This window comes from Eleginops maclovinus, chromosome 22 (genome assembly GCF_036324505.1).
Source record: "Eleginops maclovinus isolate JMC-PN-2008 ecotype Puerto Natales chromosome 22, JC_Emac_rtc_rv5, whole genome shotgun sequence".
NCBI classification, from domain to species: Eukaryota; Metazoa; Chordata; class Actinopteri; order Perciformes; family Eleginopidae; genus Eleginops; species Eleginops maclovinus.
In genome coordinates, this window is record NC_086370.1 from 16,090,147 (window position 1) to 16,113,535 (window position 23,389).

At 38.6% G+C, this 23,389-nt stretch overlaps 1 protein-coding gene across 1 annotated transcript in view; it reads left to right on the plus strand.

The window, feature by feature from the left end:
• The window catches only part of LOC134859160 (protocadherin-15-like), a 133,624-nt gene that overhangs the window by 22,194 nt on the left and 88,041 nt on the right, over positions 1-23,389 (plus strand). Inside the window, exons 3-5 of the mRNA XM_063875496.1 lie at positions 3,933-3,947; positions 5,122-5,187; positions 22,526-22,686. Of these exons, the coding sequence (XP_063731566.1) occupies positions 3,933-3,947; positions 5,122-5,187; positions 22,526-22,686 (242 nt within the window). The remainder of the gene's footprint in view (positions 1-3,932; positions 3,948-5,121; positions 5,188-22,525; positions 22,687-23,389) is intronic.

The window sequence follows — 23,389 nt, forward strand, 5'->3', positions numbered from 1 at the left end:
AACCAGACCATTGCAGTGTCCTCGAAACAACAAGGGAGCTTTCCTGCATGATGTGAACTGTAATGCACAGCTTTGACAGCCAACCCCCCTGTGGACAACTGGCCCCGACCCTGCTTACTATAACACACACTGCTCATCTGTTTGACCTGCTGTCTGCCCATGAGCAGACATTACCTGGCAATGTGTGTGTGTGACTGCACAGCTTCCCTTTTTCTGTCTCACCATCCTATGCCAGTTCCTTGTGGACACGTCCTAGAATACCACGCTGTCCTACTGGACGTGGATCCCTGCAAAATAAACTATGGGACTGGCAGTGGGAATTCAAAATAGTGTCCCTGTTTGCGCTGTCACCACTTATCCTCTTTCCGGGCTGCCTGCCACCACAGGGATTTGTGATAACCAACCTTCAACCTTGAATTTTTTTAAGTATTTGCTTGTCAATCCATAGGTCTGCAGCGATTCTCCCTCAGTTGGATCACTGGTGCTTTAAGAAGAAAAACATACTGTTGTTGCAGGAGGGAACTTTCAACAGGCTCTGTTAGAGATTTTCTTATCATCACAAAGGCCCTGATATTTATATGAAAGGGCAGAGGCGCTCATGGTTGCATATGGACATACAGTATGCAGTGTTTTATGATTAGAGAAACTTGGGTTCAATTGGCAGTTTGCCATACATCCAAAGGTTGAGATATTAGCTCCCACATTCCTCTTCGTTGCTCTTGCCCTTTCTCAATAATCTCTCTCAGCCTGTTTCCTCTTTCCCTCCTGCTCCGTCTTTGACAATTTCCCAAGAGTGGCTGCCCAGGAATACAGAGAATAATCTGCATTTGTACATCTAAAATAATGTACACTTCATAGTTATCTAAATAAGATGCCTCTGATCCTAGATTTGTTTTCACGGGCTGCCAGATGGATACACACAATGCAGCCTCCTTGACCATAATGCTTGTTAGGTTATAGTTGTCCTTTTTAAAGATCTACACTCCCAGGGGAGAAGCAGTTTGATTTAATGGTTGCTGAGAAGGTGCTTTTGCAGATGAAGCCACAAGAGAGCACCGGCTTATGAGTGGAATGTCAGGTGAAAACTTTCGAAACTAAATGTCAGTGAGAGGATTTTATCCTGCCCATACCATGTTGCTTCACTGAGAGAGCGGTCGATGAGTGGCTTTAGAATTTCTTTGGGGATTTTCCGTCTTAGATCATCTCATATTGAAAGTATGATAAAAGGCTTTGTATAGAAAACAATCGAAACCATGTAATGCCAGGACCGCATTTGCATCCACATATTCACACAAACTAAAAACAAACGTATACATTGGCTGTGTTTATGAAAGCTTTCATTTTCTTGAACAGAGCACAACCGTTGCATTATCCAAAAACAAAATTTAGTTGACTATTCAATTATTAACAGACTGGGACATTATGTACAGTTATATACTTTTCTATCCGCTGCCAACCTGTAACAACCCCTTTCTCCCCCTCAAACAAGCGTTTTTTGAGAGACTCAACTTGTATCTGTGCAGGAGGCCAGGGAGAAGTACATAGATTACCATGCACCACGCACCACGCACCACGCTCACCCTTACCCAAAATGCACCACACATTTTGATCCATTGAGTCTTTTTCACTTCTTCTTTGAAATGTTGTACAGTAGGAGTCAGTCTGAGGCCAAGTATGTTTAAAGGTCCCCAAGTGTTGCAAGCTGTAAATAAGGGAAATGTTAAACAAGCATAGTTTTATTTGCATTCTCTTATAAAGTCAGCTCAGCTCTTATCCTTTATTTCAAATGTCATCGTGTTTCAGGGAAAAATGTCGGTTGGTTTAATCAGGAGCATTACAAGCAAGCTTCAATCAATCATAATTTACTAATGAGAAGGACAAAATCTATTTAATATGAATGCTTTGCTTGTATCTTTATGTGTACATGCACTATATTTCAGTAGTATTGTATGAAAAGCTTGGTGCAGTTTAAAACACCTCCATTCTAGTGTCCGTCTTCCTGCCTAAATCAAGGATGTAGCTTTTTTGGATTGGTCATAGTATTATAAATAAGTGGATTAATCCATAAGTAGTTATGCAATCATGTATGTTTAATCTCTATGTATGCTAGGGTCTGCCATTTTCATCCTACATTATCCTGAGTGCTGCATGAGCAGGAGGGGGGTTTACAGGGGATTTGATTGGTCATTGTTGTATACCAGTAACCAGAGAGACATGGGGAAGTTATTTATTATTCCAGGAAGCTTCGTAATGGGAGGAAAGTTAAACAAAAATGTAATTAGAACATATCTAGAATAGAAAAATATAGGCAAGAGCTTGGGGAGGAATTCAGTCTGTTAGTGAACATTACTGACCAGAAATTGGGTTAGTTTTTATATGCAACATGTGTTTGTGCTCTGATCGCAATATAGCCCGTAAGCACTGCAAATGGAGGCAGTATCCTTTTTCTCTGCTTGGTTCAGCTTTTTGTCTTCAAAGCAGACAGCTCTCCTACTGCTTCAACTACCACTAAAAGCTACACTAACACGCGCACATGTGCACCCGCCCAAACAGACACACACATGCACCTGAACACATATGCAAAACTAACAAAACAGACTGTCTGTGATCCCTTAAAAAGCTTCTAAAATGAGCGCAAGTAACTTAAATTCCACACTCTCACACACGCACACATGTGCACACCCTGTTTACTTCACAGTACTTTCTCTCAGAGCTGATTTGCATACTTATTTGGATGTTGTTTATGTCTCCGATTGTGAGGTATGACCCACTTGCTCTTTTCATTTTGTTGCTATTAAAGGAAACCCTCATCCTGCTATTTGTTCAGCAGATGGGTGCAGGTATTCTAATTGCTATAGATTCATAGAAGTCTGAAATAAGCAGTAAGTACTCCTGAGGAATTAGCAGAGCAGGATGAGTATGTGTTGGTAATCATTCCCCAAGGATTTTAGATTAGAAAAAGGTTGTGTTTTCTGAGTTATTGTCCTGGATCTCCTTATAGCCACATTTTATAAAGAGCAGGATAAGCTGCACTGTTAATTTAAATCTCTGCTCTACATAAACTCTTAAAAAAAAAAATCTAGATCATGAGGCCAGCTAGAAACACAGGATGAAAATGCAATCAATAATTTGCAATTTGCGTCATAGCTTCAGGTTTTTCCTTGCTATTTAATTGCTAATTAAGATGTGTAGGTGCCCTTGGAAACACACATAAGTAAAAATGCTGCAACATTACATCATAAGGATTTTATCTCTGATTAAAATGCACTTTAAACCTTCACATTAGTAAAGACTGAGGAGCATGCATGTTTAATAAGCAAACTATCCACAGGCAACAGGTGCATAGCTGCTCTGGTGAAGTCAGACAGCAGAAGGCAGGTGTGAAACCTTATAGCACTGCCTGTTGGTGTGGTGTCATTGACCATGAGTGTTTTTTTTCTGTCCATCTCTGATTACATGTAATGTAAGTGAACACCGCCTGACAGCAAGCTGCATGAGATTCAATATATGTCAAGATGGTGGCAGAGCGATTTAAGAAAGAGCTTTCCTCTTCCACATCACAAACAGTAGTACTACCTCCTTTACCAAGCAAAAGTGTTTCAATTGTTGAATTGACTCATATTTATTATGCACCCTACTGTCTCTCTTTTGAAATAATTTCAGCCGGCAGCTACTGGCAGCAAAAACAGATCAGCTGGCCATATTTGTAAAACTGTGTGTTTCACTAACATGCACAATTTTCTCTAGTGGAGGCGTCTACAGAAAATCCCTGCTGAAACTATCTCTCTTTCTCCCAGTTCTTTTTTTAATGATCTTTTTTTCTTTTCCTAACATCTTTTGAGCTGTTCCTCGACCAATTGTTTCATGCTTTTCTTTTCTTCCATGCTTCTGTTCTGCTTCCCTCTGGCTCCACTAACCCTTGACCCCTTCAGACTGGCAGTATGAGGGTAAGAGGGCAACCATCCGTTGTCTGCTTTTCTTTTGTCTCATTACATTCCTATATTCTCTTTCAACATTTCTCTCTACCTGTATCTCCCCCTCTCTCTTCCCCGATGAAAGACATTTAATCCTAAAGTTTCTTCACATCAGCTGCAGAGCGCCTATTCCTCTACACTAGACACCACCCTTCCTCATGTCTCCTATTCTCCACCCCCCATGCTGTCCCATCTGGTGCTGTCTGTTAAGCTGCCATTACCTGTGTCACGTGTGTCACCTGTGCTCGTACCATCTAGCTGCTTTGACCTCCATCTATAAAGCCACTCTCTACAATGCACTGCTTATGATGTTGCCAAATGCTTTGTCCACCCTGTTTGTCTGGTGTCAGTATTACACTGTCCATTTCTGATGATGTTCATGCTGTAGCAGTCATACACGCCACCCGCTGTGTGAAACTGACAGCTCATTGCCTGACAGAAAGACATCGAAACAACACTTTGAGTTTTATTTCCTCAGAACAATGAAATATTTACCATGTCATTATTTTTTATGTCAGTTGTGTTGTCCAATGCTAGCATTGCTGTGGGTTATATTCAATGCTGGACAACTGTGTGTAACAGTTTCTATTTCGCAATTCTATTATAAGTATTACCAGCAAAATATTCTAAAATAATAAACTTATTAGCTGAAAGCATCCCATGTGACTGATACTGATGACTGATTTATTATTTATATATTATAACAATTTAAATGTTTAGTAGTGTTTTGCTGCTGGCCTGGTACAACATCTAGGGCTATGGTACCCTTTTGGTCACTAGATAAATATGGGGGTAGAAAAAAACAGGGAATTAAAGTTTTCCCACAAATTGAATTTTCTTTTTCCACCCCTTTTTGTTGAAACCTTTCCTCAAGCCAAAATGTTGAAACAAAGTTTTTATCTTTAACATTGCATTTAACATGTTTAACAAAAATCTTAATTTGGAAAAAAACACTATAGTAAAATAAAGTAGGAAAAGGTTTAATACCTCCCTCTGAAATGCATGCAACGCTACACAACTCAGTCATTTTCATAAGCTGCCATAAATCATAATGTTCTGCTGGGATTGCAAAGTAAATTATTTAAATATAGCACGGAGGGATTCAGCCTCTTTGATGTTAATTTGCTTCATCTTTTTGCGTATGTAGAGTGTAAGCTGTCCCGGCCAGGCCCCCCTGCGACCATTGTGACCATTGATGAGGAGAGCCCCAACGGTACGTACCAAACATTTGCCACTTACGCTCCTCACTTTTGTTCACGACACTTCATTCTGTATTCCAGACAGTATGTTAAATGCTTCTGCACTCAAGTGGCTTGGATTACACAGTTGGGATTGTTTTTGTTGCTTTGGTAATGCAATACATATTAATACTTCCTCTACTGGGACGTCTCAGTGTAGAGTAATACACTACAGTCGCTCCGCTGATGATCTCTTGGGGAAAGCTGGTTATGGGAGATGTTTTGTCAGACATATTGGAATGTCATTTTGATTGTATTTTAAATGAAATATAAATAATTGTAGTTGTTCTGGTTGTGTGTATTTGTTCTGCTCTCCCTCGGTAAATCTTTGGTGTGTGCGTGTGTGTCTGGTTGAGTGAATACAGATGGTGTTTGGCATACAGATGTGACATCGGGCTCTATTAATGAGATGTGTGCTCCCCACGCAGATTGTCTTTACAGTTGTGCACCTTTGCTACAGCACTACACAAACTGTTGATGCATAGAGCAGGAACACTATGCTAAGCCCTTTAACAGTTAATCAGCAGCTGTAATAGTTAGTGTTAATACCAACAAATGTTTTTTAATGGAGAATTCCATGGCAACATTTCTAAAATATCATTTTGATCAGAAGCAATACTAATGAAAGATGCCTACAATAATGTGTCATTACTAAAAAGTTGTTGATTATGAATTTCAAAGGAAAATGTTCACCATTTATCTGTAGCGTAATAAAAACTATCATGCTCTCTGCAACATTTTCCAATTACTTCTGCTACAATTTAATTTGATGTGACATTTGATTTCTCTTCTTCCTCCATCATCTTCTGGCCTCTTGATCACCTGCACCCACTTCTCAGCTCTGTAGTTTTCTTCTCCTTTTCCATCCCCTCTTTGCTATGAGTGTTGAACTCGTACCATCTGCGTTTTGGTGATGTGCTTGTGTGTAGATGTGCAATACTGCGTGGGTGTGTATGTGAAAGGCGGTGCTGCTTGGGGAGGAGCTATATGTTCATTGAAGGAATGAGAAATGTATTCCACTAAATGGAGCAGGTGTGTTTGTATCATCCAGTTCTCCCCGCAGATATTAGTTCTGCAGGTTAATAGAGTTTAATGAGCAGCTCTGACTGAAGATAGAATCAAGAGCTTGTTTATACAACAGAATGCTGTTCCACAGATGCTCCACTTTCCTGCAATATGTGCTTTGGGCATTGTTTGTGGGTGGTTGTGAAGGAGAAAGTGTGTGTGTGTGTGTGCACATATGCATACACCTTATGTGCATATTTGGATCCCAAGAGTCTGATTGGGTGGCTCTGTGTCATATGAGGCCGCCATTCGTCAATACAATAGCTTCCAATTCCGGCTGTCATACTATCTCACCTACGCCTTCCTCTGTGTGTGTGCAGCTGTGATTTGGGGCTTTGATCGATTGCCGGGGGAATGTGTGAGATGGAGGTAGCCAAGCCTCCGTTGAAAAGCCTCCTTTGCTCCACATGCGCCGATGCACTGTGTGTGAGAGATTTGCGCTAATCTTCCTCATAAAGCACTCATTTACCTGGGATACGAGTCTCTTCTGGCTCCCCCGTCCTTTTATTTATCTCTCCGTGATGAAATGGCCCAGAGCCCATCCTTCCCATAATGGAATGTAAAACAGGCAACCAGCCGTTATTGACCAAAGCAATTATGCTTCTAAATGTGTTTCATCTCTTCTCTTCTGTCACACAGTAACCAGACAAATGACACATAATAAGATTCCATCTTTTCTGAACATTTCCCTTTATATTCATTCACGTCAGTGCATGGGCGAGCAAACAACATAATCACCCGTCTGTCTCGCTTTGTTTGGCCGAGGTCAGAAAAGATAGACAAACAAATTCATTGAAAATCCTGTTTTCCCTCCTCAGAAGAGCCAAGAAAATGTAGGGTTCCCTGTAGAAGTGTTGTGTTATAAGATTTGCAACTGTCAAGGCACTATTGTTTTACCAGCGGTTCATTGATTGTCTTGGGTGGAATTGTATTTCATTCAGTTTAGACAATAGACCTTTGCTTTGACTTTGTGAAATAAGCACATTTTCTTGGTTCTAGCTTCCTCTTTTTTTAATGTCAGCGTGCCGTGTTTTATTCTTGGTGGTTTTCACTTTAAAAAAGCAAATAGTCACAAGAGATAGCTACCCAGTTGGTCCAATGAAGCGTAACATGTTTAATTTATCCAACCTGCTGCTTCTGCAGACCCACTGACAGGTGCCAGACACAACACATGAAGTCTAACTCGCTTTGCAGAGTAGATCTCTATTGGGAGACAGCTTGTTGTCAATTGGCTACTCTGCTTATTCAGCCTATGAGCTAAATCCAAAAGCAGTTAATCAGATTGAAGAGATTTATATCTCATAGGATGGGGGGGATGGGGGGATGGGGGAGGTTTCCTCATTGAAAGTTTCCTACAACAACAGTGTAAAATCAGTTCAGCCATACATGAGCTTGCCGTCTAGTAGCTTTTATCGAATTCACGATTTGTGTCAACTGTTGCCTGAAGCGTGTGAAGATCATCTCAACCTTCTTCATATTGAGCAAAAGCTTATAGGAATTCAGAAATGAGTGTTGCTTAAGGGCTTTATTAAAAAGGAGTCAATGTAGCATTCTTTTATGTGGTGTATCTGACAAGGTAGATTTACTATAAATGTGTATAAATCATTGCATCCCCAGGAAGGCTGACATCCATTTGAATTAGACAATCAAAGTAGGAAATCCTCCACAACCTGATGATGCAAGTAATTGTATCACTCAATAAATTACAAGTTTGACCTCAAATAATACCCCTCCGAATTGCAGCAAGTAGTTTGATGGGTAATTACATCCAGAGGTAGAGGAATCCCTTTGCACTTTTGCTTTGGCACAGTAACTCAATAACTACATATAAGTGTATATATATATATATATATATATATATATATATATATATATAAACCAGTCAAGTGTGAGTCCATTGTAAGTACTGGCCTGGGCAGAGGTCCAGCTTCAATAGCTGCTGTGATATACCTACTGTAGACTTACAGTAATTGTTGTGACATGCTCCTTGAGTAATTCTTTATAAGCCTCCAATTAAGGCTAAAGTCGTTACCAGTATAAAAGCGTCACAAAATAAAGCTAATGAAAACGTAATATTAAACCATGTTAAGTAGCGTGGCACAGAATGAGGTATCAGTATCAGCTTGTGTGACTCAACATTAAAGGTGCTATAATTTGCTGGTAAAAGTTCCCAGATTTAATCACAATGAGCTTCCCATTGTTATATCTACAGAAGAGTCCTAAAAAAAAGAAGAGAGTGCTCTTTATTTCAATTATATAATGAAGAGAATCAGGTTTTAACTGAGAATGGCACTTCAGCACAAAGAAATCCTTACCCATTCATCACTTTAAGCCATTTTGTTGTTTGGAAGTACTCAGACCCAATCATTCAAGTACACTCTTTTTGGAAGGAAACAATATCTCATCTTGTCTCTTAACTCTCATCTCTGAACTTGCACCAAAGTCAACGGCACAAAGCTTGTCGGATAGGAAGTGAAGTGACAACTGCAACAGAGTCTGTGTGAAGACGAACAAAAAGAGCGACTTAAAACTGCTGCAGGCGTTTCAGCAGTTTCTTCTGGTGTATTGTCAATTTAGATGATGCACTTCTGTTTTCAGACATCTGGCAACAGAGCAGCCTTGACAAAGCATTAGAAGATTTGATGGAGCTGATATGATGACAAACAAAAATATTGAGTGCAGATGCTAAATACCATGCAGCCCCTTTTAAAGGTCTCTCCTTTATAGAACTCATAGACCGGAGCATGCTTTCCTTCTAAGCAAAATACCAGGTCCTGTGTCTACTGGTTTGACTCCAGGATTAAGGGGCTCGGAGGCAACTCTAGAAAGTGTTAAATGTGTTAGCAGGTTTAAACAATTAATGAGCCAGCCTATATGGGAGTGTTTTTCTTAGCCTCCACGGGCTCATTAGCGTCTCCTCTTAAAGTGAATTCAATCCCTCACACTGTTTTTCTCCACCGAGCTTGTCATTAGTACGACCATACTCTGTTGTGTCAGTTTAAAGCCCTTCACCTTTTTTTATTTCCAGACTCACAGATAAACAGTGATTAATACCCTGAGAAAAGGTCCTTGAATTTGTAATTGTTCTTTTGGACGGTGGATAGTAAATCAGATTTCTAAAGTAAAGCTGTAGGTCTCTTTTTTAAGAAGAAAAAGACCGGCTGGAGATTAAATTTAGGGGCAGTTTTTCTAATCAAAACTGAACTTCCTCAGACCTACATGATAAGAAGGTGATTTTCATTGCCTTAGTTTAACCTGGAAGGCAGTTACATCTCCTCTGAGGTAAGCACAACAGAGGGCTAACACTCTGGTAAGCATGGAGAACTAGGCCTTACCATGGTGAATCAAACATTGTCTTGAAAACCACAAGTTTCCTACAATAGAAGTTGTCAGCAGGGGAGAAAATTGATGTATGGTGCATTCAGTGAGGCCCTGTACAAATAGCAAACAAAAGGGCACAATTTGTAACCCTTTAGCCAAGTGGAGAGAAAAAGTCTTGATCCCTGTTCAAGGCATTTGCTCCATAGTTTGCCACAAGAGAGCCCAGTTAACTACAGTAAGTGTTGGTGGACTAGCCACCATTTAGTTGCTGCCATGGTGTAAAGCCAGGAAATATAGGTTTGAAGATTTGTGTCCTAAGAGCCTGAATTAAGAAAAATACAACATTGGTAACATCAAATTTAATCACTTGTCCATGCATCAATGCTGAAATTAGGATGTAGTCATTAATAATTCACCGGAAAATAAAGAATACATAACAATAAAAGTAACTTATGGTACCTACAGCACCCCGATACATTCATTGTGGTTTCCCTAACAATGCTTCTTGTTGAATTGATTTTCTGCTGACTGTTTATATGTACAAACGTTATAGCCTCACTACGTAATGCAAACACATCTAGTTTGGCAGAACTGCTCCTTAGTTTGTTGACATTAGCCTGATAAGTACAGCCAGGTTAGTTTGTGTAAGTACACAGCAGTACATGGTTACACGGATGGTATGGATTGTACATAGAAGGATCTGAAAAAATATCAATCCTTCTGCCTCGTCCCTCATACCCAGAGATACACTTTTGAAGGTTTACATACAGTGGAGTGTAACTACTGTGTATATTGCCCAGCCCTCGCCCTGTGTCAGTGTGCAGGCAGGAGTTTACAAACCCTTAACCTCTACTTACCCTTTTCCTACCCTAAACCCATTCAGAAGTCTGGGGTTAAACTGTGTCCCAGAGCTGGGTGTTTGGGGATGTTCTTTTTCTCTCCACCAAAAAGTTTGTATTGAATGTAAAAAAAATAGTCCTAGTTCAGTTTTATCTAATATCTGATTCAGTTTGGTTTGGTTCTCTTTTAGAAAGCGTTTAATGTTGTGTTTTCTATTCCCACAAGGTTGGCTTTAAATGTGCAGATCAGGACTTTGGACATTCTACTTCTGCTTAATAATTGCAGTTTAGCAGGAGAGAAAACATCTGGACAAATCTGGCTGGAGATACCCAAGTGGCAAATTTATTTTTGTAGAGCTGTGAATCTTACTCATACAAAACAAGCACTGCTGTTTTGTGTGCACAATCATTAGAGCATTTACAAAGTAAGTACGTTTCTGTAGTTTATTTAATAATTTCATGCAGATTTCTGATTAGGGTTTTTTTCATTCCCTATTAATGTCATTACACACAGACAAATACACAGTCATAAACATCCCCTGGTCTCCGTTCAATGATAAACTTCACTTATGATGATTTCCAGGTCATCAATACGCAATTAAAGCAAAGCTGAAAGGCAGGATTAGTCCTCAGCACCTGCTCCTTTTGAATTAAAAAGCGAAATGGGAGGGCTGGACACACAGGGAGGCTCAATTATACACTAGAGAAAGACATTGTGATACCTCAATAGAACCGTCTATGTTTTTGAATGGATTATGTACCCAACAAGCATTATTTCAGACTGTAATTTATGGTGAATTACGAAAGGTTTTCAGATGTTGAATGTCTTTGTTAATCAGATTAAAGGGATTGGCACAGCCTTCACTTTCCCGTCTACTTGCCCACAGTAGTGTGTTAATGATACAGTTTTTTCTTTAGAAGTGTGGAACATATTTAAATGTGTGATGTGCTAATAAAGAGAGCAATTATAGAATATTGTGAAGATAAACGGTCAGCATAATTACTTCTGTTCCTGTTGTATATCAGTTTGTGTTGATCATAATTACGCTATAAAACAGGCCTTTCATGTGTAACTCGGGACTGTAACATATTAGCATGAGCATACTTGGTTTCACTGGTTTAAATATCAATGTAAAGTGCTACGTTTCTGAGTCACAGCTAATCTCTGAGTCAAATTACTTGATCTAATTTAATGTGCTTACTTCATACATGATCACAGCAAAATAAGTTTGAAGTAAATCGTTTTTACTTAATTATTTAGTTTTCTAAGGCCAGATTTTTTTTTTCTTTAAAGCCAATAGAAAGATATGCCTATTTTATGAGTGATGTTAATGGTGTGAGAACACAGAACCTCACTGCATTATTCAGCTGATTTTTCCCCCAGAATGTGGTGGTATTGTCAACTTAGATTAATAGTGTCATCATATAATATGTGGTTTTTTTATTCTCATTTCTCTAAGGGAATCCCTGTCTTATTTCACTGCAGCATCTCCCTCTATGTACGTGAAGAGACTATAGAGCAGGATGGTGGTTGCTAGTTCTCCACACTTTGCTATGACACAGAAGAGTGGTGAGATCACTGCAGTACAGTAAAAGCTACATGCTGGCCGTTGCATGAACAACACCAAAATAAAAGCACTTCCAAAACAATGAAAATGATTTGCAGATTTAGTTGCAATACCTTAAAAGACAAACTCAACCTTTTTATTGTAATTTGACATTCAAACTTTTTTTTTTTAATCCCTCAAAGCTGCATAGCCAAGAATGTATTGATATCAGCATCAGACGAGAGATCCTGGAGCTGATCCACTGAAACAATGATGCCAAGTTTATGAACACCACAATATGCTTGGGGCAATCCTAATGATGCTGGCATTTTCTGGGTCATACCATTAACACAGCAATGACATAAAAAGGTTAATCAAACGCTCCTTGAATCCTTGTAGCTTCTTCTCTACAGAAAGGCTTAGGTTGGTTGCTAAGGGATTGTTCCCTCATCACCCGGCAACAAAACAACTGTGTGAGCTTGAAAACATTTTAATTGTCAACGTTTGTAAAACCTAATTTATTATTGTTTTATTTTAAACACAAACTACTTGGGAAATATTTGCAGATATAAATCAGCAAGCTCTCTGTATTGTTGGGTTTATTTAATGTGTTACCAGCTGGTCATTTCTCTGTTAATAAGATATGAAGCAATTATCCATTAATTCCCACCATTTTGTCATGAGATTGTGGATTAGTTCAATCCTCACATTAGGCTCATTAGACATTAAAATGATTGGTCGTTAATAGTGAATGTGTGGATCTCATTTTCAAGCAAAATCAATAAAAGGGATTGAGCCATGCCTCTCTCAAGATGTTGTGATGGTGGTTTGACTATGGTGGTTAGTTTGTTGGCATACATCGCTGGAAGAAAATGTAGAATATTTTGAAATGATGCATAAATCTGTAGCAAAATAAAGAGGTTAGCTCTATAAAGATGCCGTGCTCTTGTTAACAATTTTGTAAATGATTTTAATTAACACAAATATTGGTTGTTAATATAATCCACTGCCTCGCACTAATCCATCTCAACCACGCTCTCACACGCACATGCAGGCACACACTCGGACTGATTTTCCTATGATTTTGAAAGCTGTTTTCCATATTTTCCATAGTTTTCCATATTTATTTATTCTTTATTTATTTGTTCATAATATGCCTAAATTGATTCCGCTTTGTCATTGTTAAAATTGTGCATGCCGAGGCAAATTTGAAGCACTGCTGTGCAAAAGGACAGCCTTACAGAACAGGTAGCTTGGCACTAGCCTCTTGCTCTTGTTAACCGCTTCATACTTGCAAAGTATGCATGATTATTTAGAAGATCTGTTTTACAAAGACAAGGAAAAAAGCATAATTGCTGCTGGAACATTAAAGAGCCCATTAGTATCTACAACACAGCTATATGTCATGGCTTATCCCCTCTTTGTACCAGCTCTCTTGATCTTTCAGCTGTTAGTCTGGCATAGAATGTATTCACAGTACCACTAGTGTGTCGCGAGTGAGGCGGGATGCAAAGACAACAGTGAGACAGATTGGCTGGCAGACACAGCGTGGCCTTCTGTTTCATTCAGTACTGACTACGTTTACATGAGCACCAGGAATCAGTCAGCTGGGAGAAATCGGGTTAAAGCAGCACATTGCTGTTAAAACGCACTGCAAAAACCTTGTTGGTATAAAACCCACGTCAGTAATGAGATTTCTTCCACAGGGTGCTTTAGCATATTTGGGAATGAAGGCTTGAATACTTAAAGTGCACTGGTGTTACTGTATGTGACACCTCAGCTTGAGGACTTCAGAGTATCTGGAGTCGCACTCACCAGAGGATCTACTCTGCAGTGGGTGAGCACAGCTTTTCCTTTCTTCATACTAATGACCAAGAAATCAATAACAAAGCTGTACAGTATGTTTCAAGTTTCTCTTGATGCCTGACCCCAATTAAACATAACTTTGCTTCTCAGTTACAAGTTTATGAACTTATTTTACTGCAGGGAGATGACAATAAATGTGTTCCTCTTAAAAAATGCTGTTTATTTTTTATGAACTTGCACTGCCTTGAGACTGTCTGTATTACCCAGGCTGCAGTGGCACTTTAAGCTAATCATAATGCAACTGCAACTCAGTCATGCAGACCCTGATCGTAGTTTGTAATATGGTAAGTACACACTGGACTCAAGCTTTTTTCAAAATGTGTCACACATGTTTTTGTCAGTATGGTACAACTCAATATTCCAGGTAGAGCATTTGTCTTCGAGTGGTATATTTTCCAGTGTGCCACATTTTTGGATTATAAATGTTTCAGATTCGTAAAGCAAATATGCATATACTTTCTGCATCTTGCCCTTTAACAGCTTTGGGTGTATTGGTGAATATTCATCATTCGCTGCCATATATACAAATAAGAGAACTGAAGTTGCCCCATCGCTGATGTCATTTCAATGTACAGTTGCATGGAGAACTGCTTCAAAATGATGGCAGTCCTTGGATTGAAGTCAGTTCCAATAGCCAGGACATCTTTCCAGTTGATGTTCTAGGATTGCACAGAGTCACTCTCACATTCATTATCAATGGAGCAGCTCCAGGCTGTAAATCAGTATGACATCACAGATGAAAAGCTTGGCTCCTAAAATGTTACCTTTGGACAGACTGCTCTTATGTGGAATTCAGATACTAACTGAGCTTGTTACAGACCCTTCATCCTCATGCTGCTTTGTTTATTAAATGCCCCAATTTTAAGATGCCTCCCTCCCTCCTACCTCTACTGGTGAAGAAATATATGTCTCAGGACTTGAGTCCACATAGATTAAACCAACATCTTAACAACAATATGTCTTTGGCTGGCCTTTGCTCTCAATGTTTCATATTCAAACAGTTGTTAACAGCTATTAGCTCACACTGAACAACCACAATGGTATTTAAAGCAGTCGAGCCCCAACTTTACCTTGGTTCATAAAGACATGCCTTGCATTTCAAGTGCTTACCTGTTCAGGTAGTTAAACATCACCTTTGCAGTTTACACAGAGGCAAAGCTATCTGGCATTGAAGCATTATGAGGACTTGAGTCATAGCTTTGTATTCTCCCTTTAAACGACTTGGGTATCAAATACCACATCATGTAACTCAAAGTAATGCATGGTCTTTTGACCAACAGGGTACTTGATAAATGATTTCAGACTATTTAAAAGGATTTGCAAGTATAAATGCATGTTTTTTTGTAATGCATGGCATACCAATTGAGTAGCCCTGGATAATGCCAGGTGTAAATCTTATCATGTGCAAGCCACTGACACCTACACTTATTTGTTTGTGATGTCATGACTTTGAACTGTTCAAGGGTATATTCAAATGCTTTGAATCCTATCTAAAAGTAATCAATTATGACTGTCATGTACTGAATATGTAAGAGGGTATTTTTTTAGGAAGGGTACAAGACAACAGTCTGAAGAAAATATATGATATGTGAAAGTATACTTTGATGTTCTAGTGACCTAATTAAACGTTTAAAAAAATATGTTTGTATGGTGGATAGCAGCTTACCTAATTCCAAGGAAGGCAAAAAACCCTTGAAGATAAATACATCTTCTATTGTTTATAAGCAGACAAAGCAACAACAGGCAATCCATTTAAATGCTGTCTATTTAGAAGTAGTGCTGAATCAGAATCAGAATCCCTTTATTCGTCCCACAGAGGGGAAATTTCATTTGTTACAGCAAAAAAAGAGCCGCAGACAGCTTAGTGTTACAAGGTACAAAAAATACAAGATAACACAATTTTACAGAGACCTGAAAATAGACCTCAGAAACCGTTCTGAGGTGTAGCAGCCAGGTAAATATTGCACAGTTAATTAACTGTATATACAGTATACATATATATATATATATATATATATATATACATATATATATATTGCATATATCGCACATGGTGTGTGGTGTTATAGTCTGTGTTGTTATGTGTGGGGGTCTACCGGGGGCCATGATGGTTGTACAGTCTGACCGCTGCAGGAAGGAAGGACCTGCGGTATCTCTCCGTGAGACACCGCAGGTGCAGCAGTCTGTCACTGAAGGAGCTGCACAGTGTGGACAGTGTGTCCTGGAGTGGGTGGGACACATTGTCCAGAGGACTCCCCAGCACAGAGTTGGCCTTCTTTATTAGTCTGTTCAGTCGCTTCCTGTCAGCAGCCGAGCTGCTGCAGCCCCAGCAGGCCACACCATAGAAAATGGCTGCCGCCACCACAGAGTCAAAGAAGGTCTGAAGGAGTGCCCCCTGCACCCCAAAAGACCTCAGTCTCCTCAGCAGAATGAGTCTTCTCTGTCCCTTCTTATAGAGAGCAGCAGAGTTATCGGACCAGTCCGGTTTATTGTTCAGATGAACACCCAGGTACTTGTAAGATTTCACAATCCCAACAACAACAAAAAAATGCTGATGACTTACTGTACTTTTCAGCATCAATATTAAGCCTAGTTTTCCATCTTTCTTTTACCCACATAATCTCCTGCAACAAAGCTACTGTGTTTCTTTCTTGGAAAGCGTAAGACATCACTGGATTCTAATAATAACAAACCTCTTTCTTACAATGGGTGTTGAAATTACAATGATGAAAATATGACTGGCCCTTTGTGATGGTTTGAGGCATATGTGACCGTCTATTGTAACGTTTATTTTGTCCATTCTCCTAGGACTGCATAGGAGCTGCCTAGTCTGTTCTCATCAAAATGCAATCTGGCCTACAAAACCAAACCACACCACATTATTATGAATTTATGCAAGTTGCACTGTCAAAACTATTTTGCTGGACCAGTTTGTTTCTTTGGCTTGCATTCAAAAGGAATAGAATCATTTCACAAGAGATATGAAATCATCCTGACTGTGTGGCAAAAGTGGGTCAAACTTAATTAAACAATAATGCATCACATTTGTTTACGCTTTAGTTTATTTTGATTGCAGTGTGAAATCTGTTGCCACACAGTAAAATATCTACTGTGAGTTTTATGGAAGTTTGCAGCTGATATTTGTCATTGACTTGCAAATCTGTGACATTGGATGTCTTTCATCAGTCTTTATCTGAGCTCAGTTGATAGCAAAAAACTGCAAGTTATACAACGTATATCTGTACATACAGTGTATACCTTACTTTTTGTCACCTGCATTTACGTAGATTGAAAATGGATGTTCCACTAAAACCAAGCAGCCTTAAAAACAAGTTCAGTTTTTCACCAAGAAGACCTTCAGTCACAAATCTGTGTTCGAAACGGATATCAGGAGCAAGGATCGGGCACAAGCCAAAGACGTTCCTTTACCTAACCTTTCCATCATGATTAACAAAACAGCCAGGATCCAGCAGAGGTGTGAGGGGCTGACCTGGATACTGCACAAAAATCACACTTAATATTGTGCAACATGATGTAGGCAGACGGTATATCCCAGTATAATTATTCAAATAATGGATTACATGTGACCTTATTATGGATGGAACAAGCATTTGTCATCTAGGCTTGGTTGGTATTATAGTAACTTCTCCAGTTCCTGTGAGTTACACATCAGCGTTTTCTTTAGCTTTTACAAAATGTAACAGCTAGGAAAAGATGAAGCTGATGTTCAGGTTATTCTCTGGCTCCATAGATGGCAATAGTTGTATTTTAACGATTCACTTTAATTATGCCTGGACTTTACATGTAGACCAAATATATGCACAAATATTGAAATACCTACCTTGCAAAAAGGTGGGTATTTCACCGTTTGTGAACACTGGTGGACTGCATTGTTAGTTGTGTGTTGCTTCTGCTATGACACATGAAATGCAATCCAGGCCATTTTTGTAACGGATGCAAGCCTATTAGTGTTTGAAAACCTATTTGTATGATATTTAAATGTTTAAGAATGTAAATGATGCTCAGAAATCTGGTATGAAGGAGGTTTTATATGGCACAGGGAGAGCGTTACAGCAATTTACTTTCCTTCACTGTTCCTGGGATTTTTATACAACAACTTGCAGCCAGGAAATGATGATTGTATGTGGGTTATTTTTGGCAATCCACTGAAGCAAATAAGCTCCTTGCTAAATTGATGGGAGAAAGTTGATAGTTTACCCATGCTGATCATCATTATGTTCAGTGCCGCATATAGACTCAGCATGGGAATATTGTATGTACGAATTGCACCTCACCCAGTATGAAAATGAATTAAAACAAGTTTTTCTCCAGAGGAAGAATCTCTGTTTAAAGAATGAAACAGCTGCTGCTCTTTTCCTTTGTTGCTGTGACTCCAGTTTACTTTGGCAGACATGCATACACTGACAGATGTTTCTCATGTCAAATTATATCAAAAGTAATTAGAGGTTATTAAGCATTTGAAGTGCTAAGATGGCAGGGATAATATATATCCCTCCTCATGTGGTGGTGGCTGTAAAACGCATATTTTACTTTTGGCAATGTTTGCTGCACAGTGGGCCCCTTGACAGCTGGTACGCATGTTTACTGTATGTGTTTGTGAGTGCGTGTGTCTGAATAAGTGCAGGTTTTCCGAGACAAATACTTGTAGTCTTATAATTTGACTGCATAATTTGATTTCCATTATTACTGGCCTCTCACCTCTCATTGTGAGCACACATAAATGTCCAGTCCTAAAATATCTTCGTAGAGCATCCTACTGTTCCTCCTCTTAGTCATGTCAGGCATCATTGCTCAGACTGCAGTGATGCGTTGCAGAGGCCCCACAGGCATGGCTGCACAATAATGTGATGGGGAAAGGTGTAGGCTACTGGATATTTTATACTTTACATATACATTAAGTAATCCTCCCTAGATGTTGTACGACTGTCAAAGGAAAAGGCTATACACATAAAACTGAAGGTGATCAAATTGGATCGTATTAAAAGAGAGGATCCATATACTGTATCTGCTCCCTTGATAACCTTTATGTTGCATTTATATTCCGAAGACATATCTTCAGTTTTTTCCATTCTAGTATGTTATTGAAAACTATTTTTATTAGCACATTCAATATGCGATGCATACATCTGTTAATACTGGCTGTCGGCTCCACACATTCAGTTACATCTCCATAATGTAAGTTTATATATGATCACTTATAAAATGAAGAAGTTACCACTGTAGGGATGCAAGGATATGTTGCCATGTGTTTTCTGTAAATTAAAGCAAAGAAATTGAGAAACTTTTTAATATGTATAGACACAGGAATTACATAATTCAAGTAATGCTTATTTTTTCTGATTTAAAGGAAGGATGTTATGTAACTGATATATTCAAACTGAGTTTGTTCAACTGCAGTTCGCCAATGCTGACTAACAAACTCCCATAGAGGGCTGCATGGGGTAGAAATCGGGTGGTTTTGTTTTCTTGGCAAGGATCAAAAATATTTTCGCAGCATTTATAGATATCCTAAAGACAGCTGCAGCCACAGCACATTTGTGCTTTGTCATTGCTCAAGTAAATCTGGGTCATCCAAATAAAAGTGTAAATATTATGAGTGTGAATTAGATGTTGAAGAGCCAGTGTGAAAATATGGAATTATTAAAGTATAGTCCCTGCAGAGACTTTTTGAAATGGCTGAGTGAGTCATTCAGGCTTGCATTAAAGGTTTGCAAGCGATTCAAACAGTAAAGCACTCTATATCTAAAGGCCATAAGCAATAGTGCTTTTGAATTCTACATAACACAAAGATATCAGTGGTTCCTAGTTATGTGTGTCTTGTCGTCAGAAACTTTACTTTGATAAACTTTGATAAAGTAGTGTCCTTCAGATTTTCCTTCAAAAATAATGTTTGAGGTTGGTGCACATGTGTTAACATTCACAAGTTGACTGAGTGGCGATATAGTCATTAAACATCTGTAAAGGACAACTGTGTGCTCAATGAACTACAACTGAAATTGTTGTCAGTTTATATAGTGCAGCTTTCAGGAAGAAAGTTTTCTTTCTAGAGTAATTGTAGCTTTTTTATACAAAATTATTTGTATCCCCATCTTCAACAGCATACCACCTTCTGTATACACCTGCATTTAATTTGAGATCGAATAATGTCAAACAATTTAAAAAAGAAAGTTGTTTCATTATATTGATGCAGTTATGTCTTGTTGCCGTGTAAGTTTTCAGTAATGAAATAGCTTCATTTTTTAAATTTCTCATACCCCCTTATTTATTTCGGTTTGCTTTCTTCTGACACCCTAAACCTTTCATGAATCATATACAGACCTTGGATTAAGCTGAAAGCATTTTTCAAGCAGGCCTCAATGCTAATCCCAATGAACCACAGTTCAACATTTAGATTTTCTACTAAATCTGGAGCCCTTTCAGAAACAGACCTGTACCCTTATCTTGTGCCATATTTACGCTTTGCAACATTCTTGATATTTTGAATAAAAGTGAGCGCTCTGTGTTGTCTCTATGGAGTTAGTCCACTGTGAAGCTAGGATCAGAGGCGACTCTGACCAGAGATGACCCTGACCAAGTCACAGACTACCACAGAGAGAGAGAGATTTTAATTATTTAGAATTATCCAGCAGAGTAGAACTCTGGCTAGCTCTTCTTTATAAAAGTGCGACACACTCTGGCATCCTCTTGAATGATGAGCACAACAACTCTGCTATGTGACTGAGATTGAGTGAGGAGGTGCTCAGAACAGTGTGAGTATTGGCTGTCACGGCAAAAAAACTGAAGTTCTATTAGCTTGAGAAAGGAAGGGGGCTCCCTGTGCCCTCCCTTGTACTATCATCAGCAGCATAATTTACGACCCAAAGGTTTCCAAAAGATGTAGCTCACCACTCAAGTTACTAAGGCAGATATATTTATGGAAATCTGTGTTGTAGATTAATCCAACAAGGGGGTCCTTTTGACTTTCAAATTACATTTTTAGAAGATACATTTTTCAGAGGGAGTTTTGCCCAAGTGAGCCAGATAATTAGATGTCCTTGTGATTACAATACGTGAATGCATCAAACCTTGACTGCTGCAAACAGGGAGCGCAGTCATTAATAGCAGCATAAACAAATGCTGGGATTATAATTACAAGGCGAAAGCTTCCATCACACCTCCATCTGTACTCGTTCCCAAGTATCTGAGAGTCTAAGTGACTCTGCAAAATGAATTAACCTATTTTACCAAAGGATGAAATTAGTCATTAAAAAGCCCATTAAATACCATCACCTTGTAACGTTTTACTGCTGGTCGCTTGGTGAGGCATGTCAACTGCTTGTAGACATGAAGAAGTGTTTCTAAATGTATGTTTAAGATAACTCAATTAAAACTCCCTTTTTGGTGAAACCATATTGTGGTTTGAAGAGTCACAGGCTTACTTTAGCCATATTGTTTATGTGAAACTTGTGTGATGCAAAGGGGATTAATAAGGGTAACACAGAATAAACAATCTCCAAAATAATGAAAGACTCAGCATGTTCTGCTTTGCAGCTGGGATAAATGGCTGAAAGCTTTATAAACTTACCTTCCTTTCATAAATACATTATCTTTTGGTGTTATATTGTCAAATATGTTTTGTCCAAGCACACTAAGACAGTCTTTTCATACAAATGTGATCAGCGATTACATATACAATCACAAAGTGAAGGGATACATTTTATGAAAGATATGTCGAGAATGATTCATTGTAAATGTATTTGCTTTATATATATCAAATGAACGTTGTATGAAGCAGTATTTCATACTTTAAAAATGCTATTTTCCAGATATTTGAAGAATGCGTGCAACTTTCAAATTTTGGTTGTATCATAATGGGATACTTTAATGTCAAGTTGTACTTTTACATACATGATTAAGCAGCTGTTTTTGCTCCAGTGATCCTAAATAAAATATTTAAACCCTGCTCTCCCTGAATTAAAAAAAAAAAAAATTAGAGTTAGCAACCAGTTACATCAAAACCACTAATTTGTCTGATCTTGTAAAACAATACACACATTTAGCTGGCTTTGGGAGAGTTGTCCCAGAGGGACGCTGTGGCAAATTGGTTGCTGATTAAAAGCTGTAGAAAATAAACACAAAATATTTGTGCCCTCAGGGATGACAATTATAATATTCTGAGATTTGAAAGTCTACGGATATCTTGGGTTTTATTTGTAGAAGTCTTGTAGGGCTATTGAGAGGTCAATGTTTTGAGTAAATTATAAAAATGATGTTAGTTTTTCTCCACAAAGTTCATATGAGCAAAACAAAAGCTCATTACATAGAACAAAATGCTACTGTCTAGATATAATAAAACCCTAATTCAAATAAGCTTCATGAGGCTTTGTTCATCAAATATGTGCTCCTTTGTTTGTTTGTTTTTTTACTTCAGTTTCTGCTGATTGGTTGAATAAATATGTCCTTCATCATCAAGCACATATTTGTTTTTCAGTATTTCCTTTTCAACAAAACCATTTGTCAAGGGGTGAGATCGGTTTTCTGAAAATACATTTCATTTGTTATGTCTTGTCAAACACAAGGCTGATCTAATGACGCAAAGTTATATACAGAAGTGACATTGAATGTCCTTTAACAAGAGAACCACTTGTTAATTGGATACTGCTCTGGTTTCACAGGTACAGTTTTGGTGGAAAACATGCAGATAAATGGCCATGCCCAAGATCCTGGCAGAACCATCTCACTGACGTTACTGGACAACTATGACTACTGGGTGATACTGGAACCAAAGCAACAGAGGCTCTACCTCAACAGCACCGGGCGAGTTCTGGACAGAGACGTGAGTACAGGACGACAGATTGTGATGTGTAGTAAAACATCAGGAAAGATAAAGTCAAACAGATATGTGTCACATAACTTAATTCTGGCGTGTGGTCACTGAATGGTTTGTCAGTATCAAGCACACACAGATTAACACACGGTATCTGTTTGTGTGTTGATTCAAGTGAGTTGCTTTACTTTTTTTTCAGGGCAATACCAATGAGTCACAAGTTAAAAAGCAACATCCAAAAGCGTCCAATTAGCCAGAAGACATTTACTTGAAATAACATGTACTGTACGGGGTAACAGGCATTGTTGTGCACAAATAAACACACTTCTTAAAAGTGCTTACTTTAATCCTAAGATTTTTACATTAATCTAAATATTGGAAAATAAACATTTGTATGGAAAGAAAAAAACACCCAAAATTAAAATATTTACAGTCTTCAGGGGGAGCTCACTAACCCCGATTATATTTGTTGTTTAACGAAAGAATTACTTCATAACTTTAATTAATGAAGCAATAACATCCAACAAGTTCTCCATCTAGCTTCTCCAGGTTATTCAAAATCATGATACAGGCTATTTCAAGTGTCTGAATCCAATAAGTGGTGCTTACACACAAGCAGCTTTGTTTAGCACTCCCGCTTTTATAGTTCTTTGTCATCTTAAGGCTTGCAAACTGTAAACAAACACATAAGGGAAGTGATAAATCCAACATG